The sequence below is a fragment of the Neovison vison genome, chromosome 12, assembly GCF_020171115.1.
Source record: "Neovison vison isolate M4711 chromosome 12, ASM_NN_V1, whole genome shotgun sequence".
In the NCBI taxonomy this organism is placed as follows: Eukaryota; Metazoa; Chordata; class Mammalia; order Carnivora; family Mustelidae; genus Neogale; species Neogale vison.
Window position 1 is genome coordinate 133,320,038 of NC_058102.1, and position 24,265 is coordinate 133,344,302.

At 38.9% G+C, this 24,265-nt stretch overlaps 1 protein-coding gene across 1 annotated transcript in view; it reads left to right on the forward strand.

Annotated features, from left to right (window-relative positions):
• The window catches only part of LOC122892556 (amyloid beta precursor protein binding family B member 1 interacting protein), a 109,180-nt gene that overhangs the window by 31,113 nt on the left and 53,802 nt on the right, over positions 1 to 24,265 (forward strand). Inside the window, exons 2-3 of the mRNA XM_044229208.1 lie at positions 15,650 to 15,721; positions 21,130 to 21,217. Of these exons, the coding sequence (XP_044085143.1) occupies positions 15,650 to 15,721; positions 21,130 to 21,217 (160 nt within the window). The remainder of the gene's footprint in view (positions 1 to 15,649; positions 15,722 to 21,129; positions 21,218 to 24,265) is intronic.

The following is a 24,265-nucleotide window of genomic DNA, read 5'->3' on the forward strand; positions in this document are numbered from 1 at the left end:
CATCTAGAGGGAGTTCTGAGAGGGGATAGCTTTTGAAGGCCTACCCTCCAAAGACACACAGTGTCACTGATACTGCTTTGATCAAGGTGATCATGAGTCTGCTCAGATTCAGGGGAAGGAGACGTAGATTCCACATCACAATACAAGAAGTCTCAAAGAACTGGAGGCATGTTTAAAACCACCAAGCATCTATTATCGTTATCATCATTATACTGTGAATATGCTTTTTATATATGAGTGAAGAAGGAAAATACTTCACAATCCTATAGGAATTGAGTCAATATGTGCTTCAAGAGTTTACCAGATACCCAGGACAGGAACATTAACTGACCTTGATTCCCCAATACCTAACATTAAACACTACATTCTTTTTCATTTTGTACTTCAAACAATAAAAAGATGTGATCATTTCTATTGCATTTTTTACATTGAGATAATGCAGGGTATGGGAAGTGCCTTCTGTCCTTGTGTTTGATGTAAAACACAAGCCATTTGTGTCTTGCTAAAAGTTTTGATTTTCATAATCCCTTTACATTATTTGTTTTTGGATTTTGCCATCTATTTATAGAGCAGTGGTTCTCAAACTTTAGTGTACAATAAAATCATAAGGATAGCTTGTTAAAAAGATTATTCATCCTCAACCCTGGAGTTACTGATGAAGTAATTTTGGAGTGGGGCCCAAGAATTTGCATTTCTAAGTGTCTGGGTACGCTTCTGCTGCTGGTCTGAGGACCCACACTCTGAGAACTACTGTTGAGGAGGAAATGCTCAACTAAACCCTCAGATCAGCTTTGGCCTCACTACATTATTCAAATCTATGAACCTGCCACGTGCTTTCAAGCATCTGATAATGTTCTTGATAAGATCTACGTACTATCTAAATGATGACAATAGGGCATTTACCATGTAATCAGGCATCTAGTAAAACCTTTTCACATATTAATCCTGATAAAAACCCAGTGAAATATTCCCATATTATGGATTAACACTGTAGGTAGTTAAGGTTTCCCAGCCTCACACCACAGCAAGTGCAGAGCAGAACACAAGTTTTTCAGAATCAGAAGTGTATGTTCATGCTCTTAGCTGCTGCATGTCCTTCCCTCTCTGACTGCCAAAAGTATTAATGTTCTCTCCTCTCTGATCCTGTATTATTGTATTCATGTCTCTTTATGTTGTTACGTGGCATTAAATTATTTGCATATCATCATCCTCTTTATTTTTTTAATTAATTTATTTATTTTCAGAAAAACAGTATTCATTATTTTTTCACCACACCCAGAGCTCCATGCAATCCGTGCCCTCTATAATACCCACCACCTGGTACCCCAACCTCCCAACCCCCCGCCACTTCAAACCCCTCAGATTGGGGAGGTGAATCATGAGAGACTATGGACTCTGAAAAACAATCATCATCCTCTTTAGATTATAAACTTCATTTGCTGGACATGTATTCGGAATATGGATCCCACTGCTTACCGGAGGGTCTGACAGAGTTTGCATTACATTAATGGTTCTTGAGCTAATGATGAATTCATAAGTGGAAAATCCTGATATAAAACTACAACCTATCATTATATAAGTAAATGAGCTCATGTGAAAATGAACAATAACTTTGTGTATGTGTTAATGTGTCCCCCATTTCTCTAGGGCTTATTAACCTAAGGGAACAATTGGGAAATAATATGGTTATTACAATAACATAAGGAATAGCCCCTGCTTCAGCCACCCTAGATGGTGTCTCTACAACCCCACCTAGCAGGCTTTTCCAGGCTCATTCCTGGAGCCCTGAGCTCATGTGAGCCCTTGGATGTGACTGTCATGAATCAGGGAATGCAGTCATTCCTGCTGTGATGCTGTCTTCGCAGGCTACAAGTTCTTCCTGTGGCCCCTTTGCTTTTCTCCTTCCTGAAGTGGCAGTGCTGCCTTCGTCTTTTGACCTCTGTGCAGTCAGTTTGGCCTCAGCTGTTACTGGGAAGTTCCAGCATACTCCATGAAACAGACTTGTGTTCTTGGTTTCCATTAAGGTCTCAAAAGATGTAGTCTTTGTTTTTTCAATGCTTTCCCTTTTTCAACCCATGGCCTCCCCTCCCCCACCAGTTGCAACAAGAACATCCAAGGCCCTGTGTGGTTTCTCTGGTGGGAAGGGACGGGGCAAGAGTGAGGACCCTGTCTGGAGACAGTTGACTAACAGTATTCCATGCTGTCATCACTATCCTTCTCCTCTCCAAAGCTATGATCTGACCTCAGCCTGTGTCCTTGCACACAGAACTTCCAGGCTTCCAGGAGGCCAGAAGATGGCTGTGGTTCCAATTGCTTAATAGTATGAGGACCTCTACTTCCTGAGCTCTTCCTTCCAAGCCAGGCCTATTCTGTGTGCTTTACATGTATTAATTAATAGAATTCTCACTTTGACCCCATGAGGTAGCTTTTTCCACCCCTTTTTCACAGATAAGAAAACTAATACACTGAGGAAGTAGTAACTTGGCCCAGAGTTACAGAGCAGTGAGTGGCAATGCTGGGCCTTGAACCCAGGTATCCTGGTTCTAAACTCTAGTCTTGTTCCCGGGGAACGGTCTTGTCTGTCCCTTGCAGTTCAGTGGTTCCCCAGCCTGAGGCCCTAGATGGGCCCACATATCATTGAGGGGGAGACAAATGCACACAAAACAGAAGCCCCCACACACACCACACCCTAGCTACTTAAGGAAAGTCATTTAGGACAAAAATATTAGATTTTTTTGTTTTATTTAAGGATGAATCATCTCAAATATGGGGGAGTCAAGATTCAGTTCCTTTTTTTAAAATAGAGTGAAAAGTATTGTCAGTAGCATCTTTGAATTAGTAGAGAGGTAATTTACTAGGAGACTTAGGAAAAGAATTAAAACTGGGCTGTCACTGAAAAAATCTCAAATATACCTCAGATTTTTCCAATGTAAATTTTTTTCCAGGGCATGTTTCACCCTGATAGGTTTTGCACACACCAGCCATCACAGAGATGGCCGTAAATAGTTCCAAACAGAAATAAATGGCACAGTGGGACACACACCGCTCGAGCCCATTAACACAGAATTTACACACCTGACCCTTATCATTACTAAGAGCCCCAATATTTGGAGGTTTCTAGTGACAGGTGCAGAATATTGACCATGATACAGCAACAGAAAACTCCTCAACCCACAGAAAGTCAAGAATTGGTTGATATTTCCAGTGTTATCCTGAAGCCATGCTGGATGTAATTTTTCTGCAAATGCAAACATCTGGCTCTTAGCATCATATCTCGAAAAGAAGAGCAAACCATAAATTTCCAACAATAGACACTTGATTAGATGATGGTGCAGCACATCCACGTGAAAGATGCTGGAAGCCATGAAAGTGACTTTGGAAAAATTCTGAACAAGCACATTTAATTGCTGTGGCCCCAGAAAAGTTGTCTCTGTTATCTCGGTTTCCCACTCATTTCTGAAACCCTCTGTTGGCTCCCACCCTCAATGCTCAGGAGATAACTGGGGACGTACATGCATTTAAGCCAAAGGTCATTTTTTAGTTCTCCTCTTGAGAACATTCAACGTGTCTGTCATCTTTCATTGATTAGTTCATTAACGTTTTCTTTTTTGGAAGTGGAAAGATGCTGCATTGAATATTTAGAAAGATTTTAAGACCTAAGAGCACAAAATGATTGATAGAATTACATATCATTTCTTGTTAGTATTACAAGTAAAACCAAGTCTTCACAAATTGAGAATCTAAAGATGTTAAGATGTGCAGAACATGTTAGGACACCCGGTCACTCACTACCCAAGGCCATACACTCTTGTTCCTTAAAACCCTTAGAGTTCACAGTATAATTTTTAGGCTTATCAAAGAAAGTTGGCAATTTTTGTTTATTTCTTACTTGGCTAAATGCAAAGATTTATTTTTCTTTATTATCTTAAGTGCTATTGGAAGTTAAATAACTTCTCTTGATTTCTAGTAGAAGCTTTGGATAGGTAGGCCTTTAGTACCTAAAGGCAGTCTTTAGTGATGCGTAACCTGCCATTTCAATCTCTTTTCACTTTGAAAATTACAGTCTGAAAGTTTGGCAATGAATCGTATAAGTAACTCATCCAAATAATAATACGAAAATATCTAGAACTTTTTATTTATAAGTGGAAAAGTGTAAAAAATAATAGTGGATGATTGGTATACATTCTTAGGAGATAAAAATATAAAACTTTAACAGACACTACATAACCTAGCAAGTATTGTGTTTAAGATTTAAGGTAGCTACATCACGAAGTAATTCACACTACAGAGTTCTTTTTCTTTGTGTGTGTTTGAATGTGTGTCATCTCTAGGCAGATGCATTGTGTGAGTCTGAGGGTATTTTCCACCCACGCTTCTGTGTGATTTGGGGCCCATGACTCAAATTCCTGAGCACATGCTCCTCATCTGTGCAAATGGGAGAAATATTTATGCCCACATAGTTTTTGTGGGAAATAGATGATACAACATATCAGCAGTTCACAAGATAAGATTCTTTTCTTTTACACTGTCTTTGTCAACCTCTACTTTTTATCTCCTCTGTTCCTCTTTCTTGTTTTGTTTTGTATTGTTTTGTTTTGTTTTGTTTTGCCTTGCTTTTTTAAACTCAGGTCTGTCTGACTTTAAAGATTGGTTCTCTTAGTTTCAAAACCTCAGCAACAGCAAAAAAAGCAAGAATTGTGCAACAAACATCAATATTCCCTTCACTCATATTCACTAGTTACCTACATTTTATTGTATTTGTTCTATTTTTTCACTGTCTCTTAAGAACAAAGACCTCTTACACAATCATGATACAATTATCACAGTCAGGGAACTTAACTGATTTAATGCATTTTCTGTTATATAATCTCTATTCAAATTTTCCAAATTATTCCTATATCTTTTTTTAAGATTTTATTTATTTGACAGAGAGAGAACAATTACAAGCAGGCAGAGAGGGAGGCAGAGAGAGAGAGAGGGAAGCAGGCCCCCCGCCTAGCTGCTCGATGCGGGGCTCGATCCCAGTACCCTGAGACCATGACCTGAGCTGAAGGGAGAGACTTCAATCCACTGAGTCACCCAGGCACCCCAGCCTATGTCTTTTTTAATTTAAAGAGTCCAAACCAGTCACTTCGTTGTTTTGCAGAATGTCCCTCAATTTGGATTTGTCTGATTGATTCCTCTTGGCTAGACTCAGGCTAAACATTTTGGCGGCAGCATTACGGTGACACTGTGTCCTCAGTACATCACTTCAGGGACAATGGTGTCAGCTTGTCCCATCAGTGATGATCCTAAGTTTGATCATTTGGTTAAAGTTGGGTCCACCAGATTTCTACATTTAGAAAGAGGTAAGTAACAAGTGTTACTTACTGTGTTGCTTCTAAGTTAAGTATTTTGGGATCTTACTCAGCCATCTCACCTACCCCGGAGTTTGACTTAGCCGAGTAGGGAGTCAATATCATTCCCTAATCATCTTTCATCCATTCGTGCCAACATCCACCATTTATTCTTGCCTCCACTAAGGTGGTTGTAAATCATTTTCCTTTTTTTAATCTGTCTTCCCTTAGCTTCATTTCTTCTCTACTGTTGTCCCTTAAAACATTCATTTATTCAGCAGATACCATTGAAGGTCTTCCCTGACCAAAGTGGGCACTAGAAATATAAAGGTGAATGCTGCCCTCACGAAGCCTAAAGGAATATATTACATTCTATTCTTTAAAAACTTATTATTCATCCACTCACTGAACAAATATTTGCTATCATGTATCTGCATTGCCCTGCTTGTTGGGATCTAGCAGTGAGCAAGAAACAATCAATTCCTGACTTCATGTAGCTTATATTCTAGTTGGTAAGTGGAGAGAGAACAGAAGCAGGGGAAAGAGCTGATTTTGAAATAGGTCAGGGAAGGCCTCAGTATCGAGGGAATATGCAAGGAAAGACGTAACAGCAGGGGAGAACAAACCACTTAAGTGGGGAACAGGTGTTCCAGACAGAGAAAAGCATGTGCAAATGCATGCTTATGGTGTTTAAGGAACAGCTGTAGGCTGGTGTGAGCAAAGAGTTAAAAGAGATAAAACCAGAGAGGCAGGGCGGGGCGGTACTAAGTACTAGTTCAATGTGAGAAATAAGCGAGAAGTTTGGGTTGGCAGCATGCATACGGTATTTAAAGCCTGAAGCAGCATGATGTCTGCTAGGGAATGGATGTAGGTAGAGGCCAGGAGAAAAACTAGATCAGGGAGAGGAGTAGAATCAATGGAGGAGACTCAGATGAGAGGCCAGTGAGATAGGCAGGGATAGTTCCAGGATATCTGGGGCCTAAATATTGTACAACTTGGGGAAACTCTCTAAAAATAGAATACAAGGGCACCTGGGTGGCCCAGTTGGTTGAGTGACTGCCTTCAGCTTAGGTCATGATCCTGGAGTCCTAGGATCGAGTCCCACATCAGACTCCCTGCCCAGTAGGGGCTCTGCTTTTCCCTCTGACCTTGCCCCTCATGCTTGATCACTCTCATTCTCTCTCTCTCTCTCTCTCTCAAATAAATAAATAAAATCTTTTTTAAAATAGAATTAAAAATTATGAATAAAAAGTTAGGAATGGGCGGCTGGGCGGCTCAGTCCGTTGAGTGTCTGCCTTCGGCTCAGGTCGTGATCCCAGAATCCTAGGATTGAGCCGCACATCAGGCTCCCTGCTCAGTGGGAGGTCTGCTTCTCTGTCTCCCACTTCCCCTACTTGTGTTGCCTCTCTCGCTGTGTCTCTCTCTGTCAAATACATTTTTTTAACTTTTTTTTAAAAAAGCAACAGAAGAAAATATTTATTTAGAGAAAGAAAATCTCAGCAGGTTACCGATTTTTTAAAAGCACGTATCAAACATCACAAAATACAAAAAATAACACTTATTTTTATTATTCCTATTACTCATCTGATACAATTTTTTCCTACATTTTGGCTGCATATTCTTCGACCACCTCTCTCTATGAGGGTGAATTTGAAATACAATTTTCTATAGAGAGAAGAGATAATTTAGTCTTTCCTCCAGCATGGTTGCTCAAAAGTAATTTTATTATTGATAATTTTTAGAAAAAGTTTATTCAGTCTCATAGCTCTCTGTGGTAAGACCTCATCTGTAACTTCCTCTGTGGTTTCTTCCTCTGGCAGTGTGTCTTGCCCAGGAGAAAGACCTCAGAGAACTGAGGTGTTTTCTCACTAGTTGTGGTGTGGGACCCCATGGCTCCCAATGGCCCAGGAAGCAGCTGGTCCCACTCAGCCTGGACCAAATGGCCATCAGTTCTTGCTACCTCTGAATTGCTAGGCTGGTCCTGGGGACAATGGAAGGTGGCCATGAAGGTAACCCCGTGCAAGGAGCAGAGAAGAACAGTGTCTCCTTCAGATCTTCTTCTTGGAATAGAAGGTAGATTCCACAGTCCTTGAGATCTATTATGGATCTAACTCTTGCTAGAGTCCAGGTGAAGTGGAGGTAGTGCTGGCAGCCCACTGGCCCCACTCTAAGCCCTGGAACCACTACCAGAATCATTTTCCGATATGAGAACTATGTTCCATACTGCTGCTGGGGTGCTAGAAGAGAAATGCTGTCCTAGAAAGGACTACAAATGAGGAGCCCTGAAGCTTAGGCTTTTTTGGCTTCAAGTGAATTAGCCTCTATTAGGAGGCAAAGCAGGAAGGAAAGCTTTTATGGAAGCTAGGTGAAAAAAGTATTTCCGAGAGAGTGATCAATGAATGGTGATAAATGTTGTTTAAGATGCTAAGAATCAATCATTGGATTTGGCAACATGAAAGTCATTGTTAATGTTGACACACAGCTGGGTGACATGCGGGAACTAAAGTCCAACTGGGGGATGTTCTGGTCAGGGTTGGGCTGCTATAACAAAAACGTGAACTGGGTGGCTCACACAACAAACATTAATTTCTCACAGTTCTGAAAACTGGGAAGTCCAAGATGAGGGCACCAGCAGATCTGGTGTTTGGGGAGAGCCCTCTTCATGGTTTGCTCGTGGCCATCTTCTTGTATCCTCACATGGCAGAGGGAGGGAACAAGCTCTCTTGTATCTTTTCTTATAAGGGTGCTAATCCCAACATAAGGGCTCCACTGTCATGACCTTATTACCTCCCAAAACCCCCACCTCCAGAGACCCTCACACTGGGGATTAGATTTCAACACATGGACTTTGAGGGGACACAGATATTCAGCCATGGCAAGATAGATTGAGAAGAAAATAGAGATGAGTAAGAGATGGTGATTATAGATAAATGTTCATAGGAGTTTTCTGTATGAAAATAAATATCCATAGTTTTAATTTATAAGTGAGTGGACAATATATTTCCTGTTTTCTATTTTTATCTCTTAAATAAAAACCTTAAATTATGTTGTCAATTTAGTTCGATGTTATGGTGGATCCCAAACACAAAAGCAGCTCCCCATTCCTGATATGGATGCTCAAAATAGACTTAAAAGGCAACTTGAGAAAATCTCGAGATTTTAAAATTCACTTTTCATGGGTACCTGGGTGGCTCAGTGGGTTAAGCCTCTGCCTTCAGCTCAGGTCATGATCTCAGAGTTCTGGGATCGAGTCCCGCATCGGGCTCTCTGCTCGGCAGGGAGCCTGCTTCCTCCTCTCTCTCTGCTTGCCTCTCTGCCTACTTGTGATCTCTCTCGGTCAAATGAATAAAACCTTTAAAAAAAAATTCACTTTTCAGCCTATGTATATCCAAGTGAAAGTTGTCCACCGCTTGTCTCCCCAAGATACAGAAAAGCCATCTAGACAGATGGAAGTGAGAATATTGAGTTCATATGAGTTTGTGTCCCTGTGAAAACATGCTGTTTACTTCTTAGTCTTGTTGAACATTTTGGGTCTCTCAGCCATCTCACTTTTCACCTACCCCAGGACTTGACCTAGCACAGAGCTGCACTCCGCCCTCCTCCACCCTTCATTCACTCAAAAACAAAGCAGTCTGGAAGTAAATACATTTAAAAATCATACCTTAAAAAAATATGGTAGCCCATGTCATGTTCTATGTATGTGTCTGACTCTACACTGTGACAAATTCTAAGGCTTTTGAAAGCATCTCCTTAGAGTTTTTAAACTGTGAAATAAACCATGTCATTTTATGATTCCTTTTTCAGGTACAGATTTTTTTTTTTTTCCATCTAACTCTTGCCATCACAATATTGCTTACCGTAGAATGCTGTTGTCTTGACTCTTCCTTTTGTGTAACCAACATATGCATGTCCCCAACATCCACATGAATTTCCTTTGTGATTGTTATGTTTGGTCTGTGTTGTCCATGTGATCACAGTGGTTATCCTACTAACTTAATAACTGTTAGTTTATTTCTCAAAATTTTCACTTATCTCAGGTGTACTATAAAAAGTCTGTTAAGTTGGCCCAAGAGATTTCATCTTAGTTCTTTCTTGAGTATTATTTGATTTATGTATAAGTTTAGAGATGCTTCTGTTTCCTGTTTTATGTTACACAGAAGCTTTAGTTTCTCCTTACCCCCAAACACTGCAAGAATTTTAACCACGTGCTGTGTTGTTCCGTGAACCACTTCCTCTTGATAAGTGCTTTCATTGCATTTTGGAAAAAAAAAAAAAAAAAACTACAGTGAAAGAATCAGGTAGAATTCAATATTGTCAATTATTTTCCAGTCATACTGTATATTAGCTACGTCATAGTTCTCACTAGCATTTGTGATCTTCTGGATCCTACACTCCATATTCCATACTGTGATCTCTATAATGAACAGATTTGTTTTTTTAATTTTCTCTTCTTTAGTTTCTGTAGTGTAATGTGTGGACTGTTTTTTTTTTTCTTGAAAAAAAAATGAACACTGCTATTTTTTTAATTTAAAAATAATGAAGATACCAAAGCAAATTCAAGTAGAGCCTCAAATTTTTCAACCTTTTTTCTTATGAATTCTGCTTATACTTGGGCGCAGGCACTCTAGCTATAGACTGAAAGTGTGGCTTATCTGCACTAAGAATATAGATAGAATACAGCTCAAAAGTTACAGTTTCAATGCAAAGTTCCAAACATTTTTTTTTTACTATCTTCAAAATAAAGACATACAGTATGTAGAGAAAGTCTAGGTATTTAATCCTTGACACATCGAGGAAGAGAAATACAGTTATAGGAACCTCTTCCAGGGGTTTGTGAACAGTGTCTGGGATCAGTAAATCCTTGTTGACTGACTTACATTGTATAGCCTTAGGCAGGTTACTTAACTTCTAGGTGCCTTAGTTCCCTCATCTGTGAACTGGGGAGAATAAAAGTGTCCATCAAGGGTGGTTGTGAGGACGGAGCTCATCTCATCAGCCAGGACATGGCACAGAGTGAGAACACCTAACAGTGTGTCGATAGTTATTTTGATTATTATCAGGCAGGTGATGAGAGGGGAGATGGCTCTCTCTCTCTCTCTCTCTCTCTCTCTCAACCCACAGCCATGCACAGAACACAAAGAGAAGTAGCATCTGTTCTGCTGTTCTGGTGGAATTTTGAAGACCAGTTTTTTTGGGTTTTTTTTGTAAGATTTTATTTATTTGACAGACAGAGATCACACTGAAGACCAGTTCTAACTTGTCTGAACTTAACTGACTGATTCATTTTAATGATCAGGAAGTCCTTTTTTTACACATCCCTTGTTACTTTATTGTTTTATTTTTACTTCTTAGTAAAGATATTCTTTCTTTCTGTTATTGGTACCAGTACCTAATTCATGTAAAGATTATGCACAACTAAGAGCACAGATGAAAAGATGAGCCTTGCAAAACATTCAAATTAGACCATCCACAAATATATACCTTAATCTGGTGCTCCAAGAAAGAAGGCACTTGACAAAAGCTCCTTATAAACATGTTTATAATACAAGATTCTTCACTGTATTGATGTTGACTGCCATGTCTAGGTCATCGGAGGTAGATTAATAGAGAGTTGCCATGTGACCTGAGCCTGCACTTCAGTTCACTTCTTCCCATTAATCTGGGAGGGCATTTGGTCTCTCTGGGTTTCCAACAAAGCATTTTTGTTTTGTTTTGTTTTATTTTTTTCCCCAATTTATTTATTTTCAGAAAAACAGTATTCATTATTTTTTCACCACACCCAGTGCTCCATGCAAGCTGTGCCCTCTATAATACCCACCACCTGGTACCCCAACCTCCCACCCCCCCGCCACTTCAAACCCCTCAGACTGTTTTTCAGAGTCCATAGTCTCTCATGGTTCACCTCCCCTTCCAATTTACCCAAATTCCCTACTCCTCTCTAACGCCCCTTGTCCTCCATGCTATTGGTTATGCTCCACAAATGAGTGAAACCATATGATAATTGACTCTCTCTGCTTGACTGATTTCACTCAGCATAATCTCTTCCAACAAAGCATTTTTAAACACAAAGATGACCAAGATCTGATCCTTCCTTAATAACAGCTTCCAGTCTGGAAAGAGGTTTAAACACGTTAACAAAAAAGAGCGTAATTCACGACGGCAAATGCTATTACTAGTGCTCATGTCAAGGACCATATGCTATTTTATTTAAATGTCACAACAATTCTATGAATTATATATTATTCCTCTCATTTTACAGACAAGGAAACAAATCTAAGGAGGTGAAATACCTTATCAGGTTTGTTCCTGGGGCAGGAATTTATTGATACAGTTACCAAGGACAGGGGAGAGCAAATCTGTCTACAGGCTATGAAGTTGCCATTGAAGTGTTGACATGAGAGCTGGATTTTGAGTAATTAATAGGATTTTATGAAGGATAGGTAGATAGGGAAGCATATTACAAAGACAGAGAATTTTTAAAGCCTCTTGAGACAATGTCAAAGGCTAGTATCAAGGACAGGCTGAGACCTGAACTCTTTACACTTCACCATGATCACAACGTGTTTTTAAGCAAGGGAGTGACAGATTCAAATTTGTATTTCAAATTCACTGTGCTGGTGGTGAGGCTTAAGGGGGGGGGATCCAGGAAACTGGACATTGGATGAGCTGATGAGAGGCAGAACCATAGCTTAACAGTGAGGTTGAAGGAAAGGAGAGTGCTCTAAAGGAAAAACTAACAAGATTTTTTGGACTGTTAGAGGCAGAATGGGAGGAGTCAGGGACTAGGCCAAGGTTTCTAAATCAGGCTAATAAGTGAATGAATAATGACCATTAACTGAGTTAGGGCCCATAGGAGAAGAATGCACCAGAAGGACAATAATAATAGAAGGGCTCATAGCAAGCTGTTTTTAGGCAAGCTGAAAGATCCCCCCGGGGCTCCAAGCACCCCGGAATGGACCCCTTCTCAGGAGGAGACCCCCGGACCCAAAAACCGAGCCGAGTCCACTGGTCAGATGCAAACAGCACGAGGTTTATTGAGTAGACACAGGTACCTGCGGGCGGTCAAGTCTTAGGAGGACTCGCGCGCCAGCCCTTTGTTCAGGGCCTTTTTATGGGGTTTGGGGAAGCGAAAGCATACGTACAGAAGCGGAAGCATGGTTACAAAGTTTTCATTGGCTGGTTTGAATGTAAAGGCATACTTGGCGCGCGGGAATACCCCTGATTGGTTCGCTCAGCATCCTTCATTTACATAGTGGGAAGTTACTTTCATTGGTCGTTAACAAAAGGGAAACAGACAGTATTGGCTAGATTTCAATCCTTCATTAGCATGTAGACTGACCATCGGCATTGGCCAGACTACAATCCCTTATTAGCATGTAGACTGACCATCGGCATTGGCCAGACTACAATCCCTTATTAGCATGTAGAATGACCTTTCAACATTCCTTGTAGTATCTTATCACTTTTTACAACATGGGAGGATTGTTTAAGGGAGTGGGAGAAGGGGGTGTTGGCTAAGCAAAGAGAAGGGGGAAGGAGGGGGAAAGGGAGGGAGAAAACCCTTTTCAAAGCGACTCTGACAGATAAAATAAGGTCCTAATCTAGGTCCAAAATTATGGCTGGAATTGCTAATCCATTGTGTGGATAGATTTTTTTTTTAAGATTTTATATATTTATTTGATAGAGCTCACAAGTAGGCAGGGCAGCAGGCAGTGTGGGGGGCGGTGAAGCAGGCTCCCCGCTGAGCAGAAAGCCGGATGCAGGACTTGATCCCAGGACCCTGAGATCATGACCCGAGCCAAAGGCAGAGGCTTAACCCACTAAGCCACCCAGGTGCCCCCGTGTGGATAGATTTTTAAAATATGTATATTTGAATTTTATCTATGAAATTTATATACATGGAGAAAAGAAATCACTTGAGGGTAAAAACTGAGGCTTAGAAATTTGAGCCTTAGGGAAGCACCGAGCATTAGGGCAAATTCTGTTGTCATCCAGACAGTCTTTCTAAGGCAGAATTTCAGTCTGTTTATGCAGCCTCAACCACCCACCCCTCTCCTAGCTAGCTATTTCCTCCCCTCCAGGAAAAAAAAAAAAAAAAAACTGTCTGGTAAAGTATTATTCCTTTTTTTTTTTAATTAAGAGTTTGTTGTCCTTCCCAAGACCCAAAAGGAACTCAGAGATTACGTACTCACAGAAAGATGTTAATCCCACCCGATCAGGATGCAAACGAACACTGCTTGTTTTGCAATCGGTTGCTTGACTGAGGCAGCCCCACCCTCGCTGTTTGGGTGCTAATCCAAGTTACATTTTAGCTCTCAGGGCTGGGTGTTCTCTCTCTGGCTCTCTCTTTTTAATCCTGACTTTGACCTTTGGAGGATGGCACGCATACAAATAGACACAACCCTATTCTTCCTTGCGCGGACATATGTGTATGTGTGTGTATTTGTATACACTGTATGTATCTTGTTCTGTCCATCCCCAAAATGAGGTTTTCTTGTAGGGAGGATGAATGTGTGAGATTATTGCATTTACAGATTAATCTAAATTTACGTTAATAAAGGCGCTTAACTCAAATGTCTTCCTGTGTTCACCAAGGCTGCAATTGTTTTAAACCACAATTCATTCAGTAGCAGGAGTTCTTATGCCTGTAGGGACACAGCACAATCTTGATGTTGTCCACTCCTTTTGATAATCCAGTACCAACAGACTCCTGGAAAAGGGAGTGAAAGGGCAGGGGGCAAGATTTTACCAGATGAACACGGGAAGAGTTTCAGCAGAGGTCGTGAGAATGCTGTTGGTTTTGAGTTATTTGCATCTTAGGTGTGAGATTCACCCAGGCATGTCCCTCGCCCACTGTGTGTCAGTGGTGTGCAGGCTGAGAAACTGAGGCCTTTGCACTCAACAGGTTTTCTGACTCATCCATATCACATTTCTTTTCATGAAATTCTTCATCATGTTAGTGTTTTTCTGAATTTAATGATTTAAGGAAAAGCTTATAATGGCTTTTAATGGCAGGGTTCTTATTATTAACATCATCTTGGTTTCTCTTGAGTTTTTTTGGAACACCGGCTGGCACTTTTGAGGTCGGCAAATAAATTTATTTTTTTCACTCTGAATAGATTACTTTTCTCTTATGAAAAATTTAAAATGTGTTAGCACTAAGATTCTTTTTTAATTTGAAATACAATTTACATATCATGTTAGTTTCAGGTATAAAAGATAGTGATTGGACAATTATATACTTTATGGAATGTTCACCATGATACACTTACTCTTAACTTTCCCTGTTAATAATAATTCTTCTGAAAGATTTTTTGGGTTTTTTTTGGTCACATCGTACTGCATAATATTCTAATGAAAATAAACTCATATAAGTATTTCTGGAATTTTATTGTTTATCCTGCCAGTTTACTTTTATTAAAGTAATAAATGAATCATCCATGTTGAGATTTTGAATTGGTGGAGGGGACAGCGTGTGAAACCATGAGTATTTTGTTGACTTAAATACTTTCTTTTCTCCATTTTGTAGGTAATTTAAAGAAGGGAGGGCATGACTTAGGTGCTTTGTAAGCAACTGAAAGGGAATAAAACCACATGTAAGTGGCTTCCTTCCCCAACCAGAGGCAGGACCTGTCTGTGGCAGCCTTTCCTTCCCTGACTGTAATAAACACTAAGCCTGGCAACCTACACAAAAATAGGACCTTCCTTCTTTGTTATTCCATCTTTGCTTGCTGATGCTATGTTTACATCCTCCTGACTCAAACTTTCACCAAAGACACCTACAGTGTCTGCCTTACTTGTCACGCACCTGAGTGCTCACCTCCTTATGTCTCATGGTCTGACCCTGAGCATTCACTGAATGGCTTTAGATTCAAATACATGCTTCCCTGGCCACGTGCCTGTTTACCTGGTTCTTTCCGACGTGTCTGCTAGTTAGGATGTGCTTGTCCCATGGTCTCATTGTCCTCTCTTATTTTAACTGAAGTCCCCTCCCCATCCTTTCTGATCAATCTAGTTTTGTAGATAATCACTTTGTCCACTTGGCCCTGCAGAGACTGGTCTAGTCTGAGAAAATAGAGTCCAAGTGTTGCTCTGAGACAGTTTTATGGTTGGGTTCAGTCTTGGACCAAGCAAACTGGAGAGAAGGTAGGCATGGAATTTCAGGGTGAAGTGAGCTTTTCTCTCCAAAGCCTTCTTTTTTCAACTTACTTGCCCATGGACAGGGCTCATGGGGAAAACAAAGAGGTGGGACATTTATCCAGGACCAGGTTTTTATTAGACTGTTTATATGTTGTTTTTTTTTCCTTTTTCAGATGGGTGAGTCAAACGAAGATATAGACCAGATGTTCAGCAATTTGCTGGGAGAGATGGATCTTCTAACCCAGGTAAGGACCCCTTTTTAACTTTCAAATTAGTAAAAGACAGGTTTATAGAATTTGATTTTAATATGACAAGAGAGCTATCTTTTAAAAAAAAAAACAAACACTGGAGAATGACAATATTGTATCTTCCTGATATAACTGTAAGAGTGATAGAGAATGAAACAAAACTGTTTTCCTGATTGTACTCAAGGGGGTCAGTTAATTGACTGCGTTGACATACATTCTGTTATCGCAGTTCCTGTGCTTATCATGTTCACATATTTAGCCAATAGACAAATTTTCCCCAACCAAACCCAACCAAACCCACACAACCACCACTACTTAACAATTTTTCTTGCTGTTACTTTTATATAAAGATTAGCCAAGGAGCACCTGGGTGGTTCAGTCGTTAAGCATCTGCCTTCGGCTCAGGTCAGGATCCCAGCATACTGGGATCAAGCCGAGTATCAGGCTCCCTGCCCAGTGGGAAGCCTGCTTCTCCTTCTCCAGTCCCCCTGTTTGTATTCCCTCTCTCGCTGTGTCCCTCTGTGTCAAATAAATAAATGAAGTCTTAAAAAAAAAAAAAAACTAGCCAAGAAAAACACATGATCTTTAGTAAAAAGTACGAGTGTTTGAGGAAATGCTACGTTGGTTTTTTTTTTTAAGATTTTATTTATTTATTTGAAAGACAGAGATCACAAGTAGGCAGAGAGGCAGGCAGAGGGAGAGAGAGGAGGAAGCAGGCTCCCTGCTGAGCAAAGAGCCCAATGCAGGACTCGATCCCAGGACCCTGAAATCATGACCTGAGCTGAAGGCAAAGGCTTTAACCCACTGAGCCACCCAGGCACCCCAAAATGTTACATTTTAAAGGATAAGTGGGAGTTGTTGTGACTTCTGATAAGTGTGTAAAAACTTGGTCCTCTCAGAGTGGCATGAAGAGCACTCACACAAGCATCACATCTAGGAAAAAGCCCCTACCACCAGGACTAGTTTAACTCAGAAAACCCCATTGTGGGCGCCTGGGTGGCTCAGTGGGTTAAGCCGCTGCCTTCGGCTCGGGTCGTGATCTCAGGGTCCTGGGATCGAGTCCCGCATCAGGTTCTCCGCTCAGCAGGGAGCCTGCTTCCTCCTCTCTGTCTCTCTGCCTGCCTCTCTGCCTACTTGTGATCTCTCTCTGTCAAATAAATAAATAAAATCTTTAAAAAAAAAAAAAAAGAAAACCCCATTTTTGGGCCGACTGGAGTCCCGGGGCTGCTGACCTGAGGACCACTGATCCAGATTACAAAGTTAGGTGAGTGTTAGTGTGTCTTGTAGTGTTCTCATAAATGCTTCTTTGATTCAGAGCATAGTCAGCTCATAACTTTCAGTATAATATAATAAAATAAGAATAATCTGATATTCTTAATTAAATAAGAAGGGTCTTAAAAGTTTCCTATAAAATAATTGAATAACAGTTTATGTTTTTTAAAAAAATATATTTATTTCAGGAAAAATAAATCCATTTTAGTTAGCATCTGCTTTATAGTTCATGTAAAATTCAAGAAAGTTTAGACTCTGTGAAAGAAGAAACAAAAAATGAGAGAGTAGGCTTAGATGAAAAGGCTGTTGATTAACAGTGAGTGTTAGGATGGTCACCACATTCCTGCAGAGGGGACTTCTTATGCTGCCCATGAGAGTTAAGGGTTTGGGTGAACATCTGTGGTCTCCATCCATTCACTCACTTCTACTCCGGTTGGGAGAGTGACTGTTCTTTTTCTTTTTCTTTTTCTTTTTTTTCTTTTTAAGATTTGTTTATTTGAGAGAGAGAGAAAGAGAATGGAGGAGAGGCAGAGGGAGAGGTAGAGAGAGAGAGAAACCCAAGCAGACTCCATGCTGAGTGCAGAGCCCAACAGGGCCTCCCTCCCATGACCCTGAGATCAGACTTGAACTGAAACCAAGAGTCAGGTGATTAATCTGCCGAGCCACTCAGGAGCTCCCTGGAACTGTTCTGACTGGCCGTGGTCTGAAGTTTTTCATAGTTCCACCCCTGAGTGTTGTTACTCTAATTCAAGAGTGGGAAGGGGGCCCCTCAGTGTGTCTTGGACCCTTGCCTCCCCTCAAGACCCTGATGGTGTTTGCTCTTTCTTTATCATGCTCAAATGGATATGGTCACAGGGCTTCCTCGGCTAATGCACTTCTCCCAACAGATAGGCCTCAAGATTTCATGGTGAAGAAAAGACCCCACTTTGACCTTGAGTCTAAAACCTAAGCTTCAATCCAGCCATTATCAAGTTCCCTTTGAGATTATTGAGTGTTTTCTGAGCCATTAGAAAAGCTGTATTTTTATCCTCACTTGTGAATTTTGTGCAATAGTCTTTCTTTGAAGCTGCAGTGTTGTTGAAATGGTTGGATTGAACCTAGACTTCCGGATTTCCCAAAATAAGCAAAATTAAAGGAAACTAGAATATAATAATGACTTTAACTTTTTTAATTTAAATAATTGGATGTAATTATTATATGTCATATAATATGTATTAATATATTAATATATGTTATTATATAAAATATAACATTAATCAAATTAAAAATAATTTGAATAATTTCAAGCTTAGAGAAAAGTTGAAAGAATAATGCAATGAATTCCCATTTTCTTTTCTCCGAGAGTTCTCATTAATTAATATTACTCCATTTGCATTATCATTCCCTATGTCCATCTCTTTGTCTCTCTCTCTCCATATGTGTGTGTGTCTGTGCATGTGTATATATATATACGTGTAAACATACATGTATGTCATGGATATAGAAATTGTGTATGTGTGTATATTTATATCTGTGCATAGTGAGACATAAAGTCCAGAAACCAATACATATATTAACTGAATTTTTTGTGTAGAAGGGGAACCATGCCATTTCTACTATTTATGTGAGAAAGATTTAAATAGACAAATATCCATGAAAATATAAAAAAAGAAGAGGTAATACTGCATTTAGAAAGATTCATGAAGCAGAACTAGATTCAAATATATACAAGAATTTAAAATATGATAAAAGTGGCATTTTAAATAAGTAGAAAGAAAGAGAATTGTTTAATAAATTGTGTTGAGATAATGTCTGGAAAATCAAAAGCTGGATTTTTACCTCATACCTCATATCAAAATGAGTTCCATGAGTCAAAGATCTAAATTATGTTAAATATATATAGAAAGAAATATGAGAAAAATGTTTATCCAGTACTAAGATGTGCTACCCTTCCTAAGGAAAATAGGACACTCAAAAACCATGAAAGAGGGAAATATTTAAAAATAAAAATTTTAAATATCTAACATGGCAAAAACAAATTAAACTGTGAGTTCATATTGATACCAAGAATAACAAATAACAAGAATAACAAAAAATAACAAAAACAAAATTACTTTATCAGTCATCATTGGAAATTGACAGAACATTAACTTATCACTCTGAAAATTGATAAAGAACCAAGCTTTTATAAAACTCAGTCTTTCTATGGTCCCAGTCAAACTATATTTCAGACTAAACAAATGATTGATGAGAGTTCTTTTTTTTTTTTTTTTTAAGATTTTATTTTTAAATAATCTCTATACCCAGGCACCTGGGTGGCTCAGTGAGTTAAGCTGCTGCCTTCAGCTCAGGTCATGATCCCGCAGTCCTGGGATCAAGCCCCACATTGGGCTCTCTGCTCAGTGGGGAGCCTGCTTCCTCCTCTCTCTCTCCACCTGCCTCTCTGCCTACTTGTGATCTCTGTCTGTCAAATAAATAAATAAAATCTTAAAAAAAAAATCTCCACACCCAAAATGAGGCTCAAATCCACAAGCCTGAGATCAAGAGTCATACACCGTAAGGACTGAGCCAGCCAGATGCCCAAGAAAGTTCTTCTTTATTATAGAATTCCAATTAAACATATAAAAGGAGTGAAGAATTAGAAAGTCACCATTATGAAACTTCTGATGAAATAATTTCCGATATGCATATGCAGAGCAGTGTTCTCAATCTTTAGTCATACACATATGACCTTCATGATTTTTGCTATGTTGCAACCCATTTGTCCTATTATTTTTCTTAATATTTGCCTTTAATTGATTTTTTAAATTATACTTTAATCTCAAGTAGGTTAGATGTTATAACTTAATTTTTTCATAAACATCCAAAGAGGTACATGATAATTTAAAGTTTAATTGTTTGTGTTTTTGTATATCACCTAAAATCACCAGACACATGGAGAGCATGCTACATTCTTCACTTCATGTTGGGCTTTGAGTGACTTTCCTATGATGAAGGGCGCTCCTTCTGGAAATCAGTCTCCTCTTTTCTCTCTTTCCATATTTTATTGGAAGTCTGTCTTATCAAACATCTATGTGTTAATATTTTGTTAGAGAACTACTTCTAATTTCTTTGAATACCATAGTAAATTATATCCTGAACAAAGATTAATTGTGCCCTAATTGTGATGTTAGACTTCTTAGTCACAGCAAACGAACTCACTAATGAATTTCTTTGTACTTTCACTAATTTTTTTGTTCTGGGATTTGCCCCTTAGCTCATCTGTCAGCCTCCCCTCTTCACAATTTTGCTGATTCTGTTTTTCAGATTGAATTCTGGAACGGCAGTCACTTTTCCGTACCTTTTACCTTTGATTCTGATTTGCTTTGATTGTTTTAACTTCTTGATTAGTGGTCTTTTTTTCTGTTGTTTCTACTTATAAATGAGCGTATCCCATTACTTTATTCTCAAACATACAATGATTCTCTTCGTTCAGAAATTTAAGACATGAACCAGGATATTATTTACCAAATCAAATTAACATGAAAGGATGCACTCACTGTATGAAACTGTTCATGTTTCAGAGTGGGGGAAGCACATCTCAAACTATAGACCTAAAAGTATTTTTGAAAATTTAGTAATATAGCTTTTAAATCATACAGGAAGGTACTTTTTCAATTAAAAACCATTATTTACACAACTAATAACTTATTCTGTCTTAATTTTTTTAACAAGGATTTTATTAAATAAGAGTGTAACAGTTTACTATCTAATGGCAGATTCATCCTGAAACAGCTTTTATCTTCCAAGTAACTAGACAGTCCTTTTCTTTGATGTCATTACTAAAGTCCTTCCAGAATTGCATACAGTGTACATGTCACAAATGCGCCACTACAGATCTTTTTTTGTTATTTATAAAAATGAACTATCTCATGCTCATTATTCTGTTGACCTGGTTTGTTTCAGGATGCACCTTGTAAAACAATTTTAAGTTACAGTTTTCTGTAGGTGAAAAAAATCACATAAAACATTTTCATGTAAGAGTACAGTTTTTAAAGAACGTATTCAGAAAGAAAATGTGTAAATAATAAATGACTTTTCTCTTAATGATTAAAATATACTCCAGACATGTTCGTATGGTGAATAACTTTGGGGGCGGGGATCTGTTTTCACAGAGCTTAGGAGTTGACACTCTTCCTCCTCCTGACCCCAAACCGCCCGGGGCTGAATTTAACTACAGTGTGGGTTTTAAAGATTTAAATGGTAAGCATAATAATTTCTTTTTTCTTAAGTAATTTGAGAGGATAATAGTAACTAAAATCTGTACAAAACTATGATTTAAAACAAAAATGTAAGGAACCTGGATGTTTTAAAGTCCTGGATTTCAGACTGTGTTTTATAGTGTCTGGATTAAATTGGGGCCCAAGAAGATATTTTTGCCTATAATGAAAGGGAATACTATTCTGCATTTATGTAAAATATCAAAACTATTTTTTTAAGTAACGGGAGTTTCTCCTCATTTCTATCCTTAGAGTAATAAGGTACAGTAGTGTAACAAAACTATTAATAAGGAAATGTCCCTTCAAGGGTAATAATGAATTATCCATTTCAAAATGATTGCTTAATATATGAACGGATGCTTCAAAATATATTTTAATTGATATATAATTAATATGTAATATATTTGCTCTGACATCTTTTCTGTCGTCCCTGAGATGGTCACATTATTTTATTAACAAAATCTCTCTTCTTATTTAGTGTGGAAACATTAGCTCATGTGCTATTCAAATTGCAATGAATCTTGAAGTAATTGCTTCCAAGTTAATGAGAATTCACTGCAACCCTTGAGAAATATTTCCAAAGATTTTGCAATGCCCACCAAAAAAGGGCATAAACAGAATAATAGAGGGCCCCAAAATCCCAAATTCCAAGTTTTATTTCTGTCACTCACTGGGTTTCATTGCTTCTGTTATTTTCAATAATATTTTTATAAACCCTTAGGTGCCATTGCCTGTATCTGGATAAATTATAATACATCTTTTCTGACTTCTTTTTTCACCTTCTTTTCTGTTTGTCATAAAAATTTACTGTTCCATCAGTCATTTCCATCATGAATGATGGTAACACTCATGACATTTCAAAAAAAGCAATACACTTTGTTATATTGTGTGACATTAATAAATAATGTATACTCGTACATGTAAACAATGCAGATTTGCCTTATCACACTCACAGTGGCTGAGCTTTAATCAATTTAATTAAAATTAAGAATACTACAATGACAGGCAACTAATTCTTCTAAGCACTCAGTACTTAATTTCCAAAAATTACTGAAAATGACAGAAACAAAGAAACCCAGCAGTATATAAACATAGTAATGTTAAAGTACAGTAGCAAAAAGCTCATGTCCTTAAGGAGATAAGACATACACCTGCGGCACAATTTGGGTCTAGGGCAAAACCATTAAAAAGTACTAATATGTACTAAAAATTAAATGTGTTGGGAATTAGAAAAGAAATAAGTATTTTACTCTCTTTGCTTAAAACACTGCTAAAATGAGTTAAAACTACTTTGCCCAAAATCATTCAGAGAGTTAGTGACAGACTTCTGAACAGAATCCATGTCATTCTTTTTTTTTTTTTTTTTAAGATTTTATTTATTTGTCAGAGAGAGAGAGGGAGAGAGAGCGAGCACAGGTAGACAGAATGGCAGGCAGAGGCAGAGGGAGAAGCAGGCTTCCTGCCAAGCAAGGAGCCCGATGTGGGACTCGATCCCAGGACGCTGGGATCATGACCTGAGCTGAAGGCAGCTGCTTAACCAACTGAGCCACCCAGGTGTCCCTGAATCCACGTCATTCTTATTCCCCAATTCTATATTGCTCAATTCTATATAGATAAAGTGGGAATTATGATTTGCTTTGGAAGTTGTTAAAATGAGAATTATTATGGGAACTTTATCCCTAAAATTTTTATGAAGGATTAAAATCATTTGCTTAGATGGCAACCGTCACAGTGTAATTGCTGGCATTAGGAAATTGTCAATGTGCTTCATTTGTTCTACATAGATTTTCTCTGAAAATTGTTAAGTTAATTTAATTTTATGAAGAAGTCATATGCAAACATCGCTTAGAAGAAAATAAATTTTCACTCAGACTGGAGATCCAGACCTTAGTCTAAGTGCTGTATACACTAGAACTATTAACATGTGGACAGTATGCCACGTGGTGTTTATTACAATGTGTGGCAATAAATTCTTTTGCAAAGCCTCATGCCTGTTGCTAAGTAGGCTGCATTTACTCATTCCAGTCCATCCTGCACACAGAAGGTGACTCCTTTTCCTCGTGGATTACTTCCATCGTGCCCATCCTGTGTTCATTACCTTTGCCATCCGCTGAATGCCGGAGCACTCTGCTAACACTGCTCACTGAGCCCACTCCCTCTAGGTTTCACTGTAGGTCAGCTTTCAGGATCTCGTGTCTGATCGCCAATCACACATGGGAGAAATTCCAGTGAGAACTGTCCTCCCTCACCCTCACTCTGAAAATCTACGTCTGCCCTTTTTTTAAAAAAACTTACCTCGCAGCTCATCATCTTACGAAGTCTTTACCGCATAACCCCAATTTTTAAAAATTGTTTTTTACTTCAGCCTCATCAGTGCTTTATTTACTGCTGTTTATCATTAATTGTTCGTTCTTTGAATCTGAGAATTTCTGTAGTTAGATGGTGTCGCTACAGAGGCGTTACCCTTACCACAGGTCTTAAATCATATTAAACCCCAGTTGGTTGAGACCTATTTTCTTCTAAGTACATATATCAGTGGTAGTCTGTCTGTCCTCCTAAGACCTAGGGAAAACTCCCCTCTGTCTGTTCCCAACATCTCCCCTCCTCAACTTCTAAAACTCTCAGACTTTGCACCAGAATATACAAGAATTCCTACTTAGCAAATCACATGCTTGGATCGACTTTATAGCTAATCTGTGAGGGTAGCAAACACACTGTCCTCCTTTTACTTGGTGGGGGGACAGAAGGGGAGGAATTCAGTTTTGTTGAGGCTTAGTTGACAAAATTGTAAGACATTAACGTGTACAGTGTGATGACTTGATCTATGCATCCCTGGGGAAAGATGTCCTCCATCGAGTTAATTAACCCATCCATCACCTCTTTGATATTGTTGTTGAGAACATTTAAGTTCTACTCACTCAGCACATTCCACTTATACAGGAGTGTTACCAACGACAGTTACCGTGTTAGATACATTAGATCCTCAGGCTTTATTCATCTTTACCACTGAAAGTTTACACCTTTCGCCAGC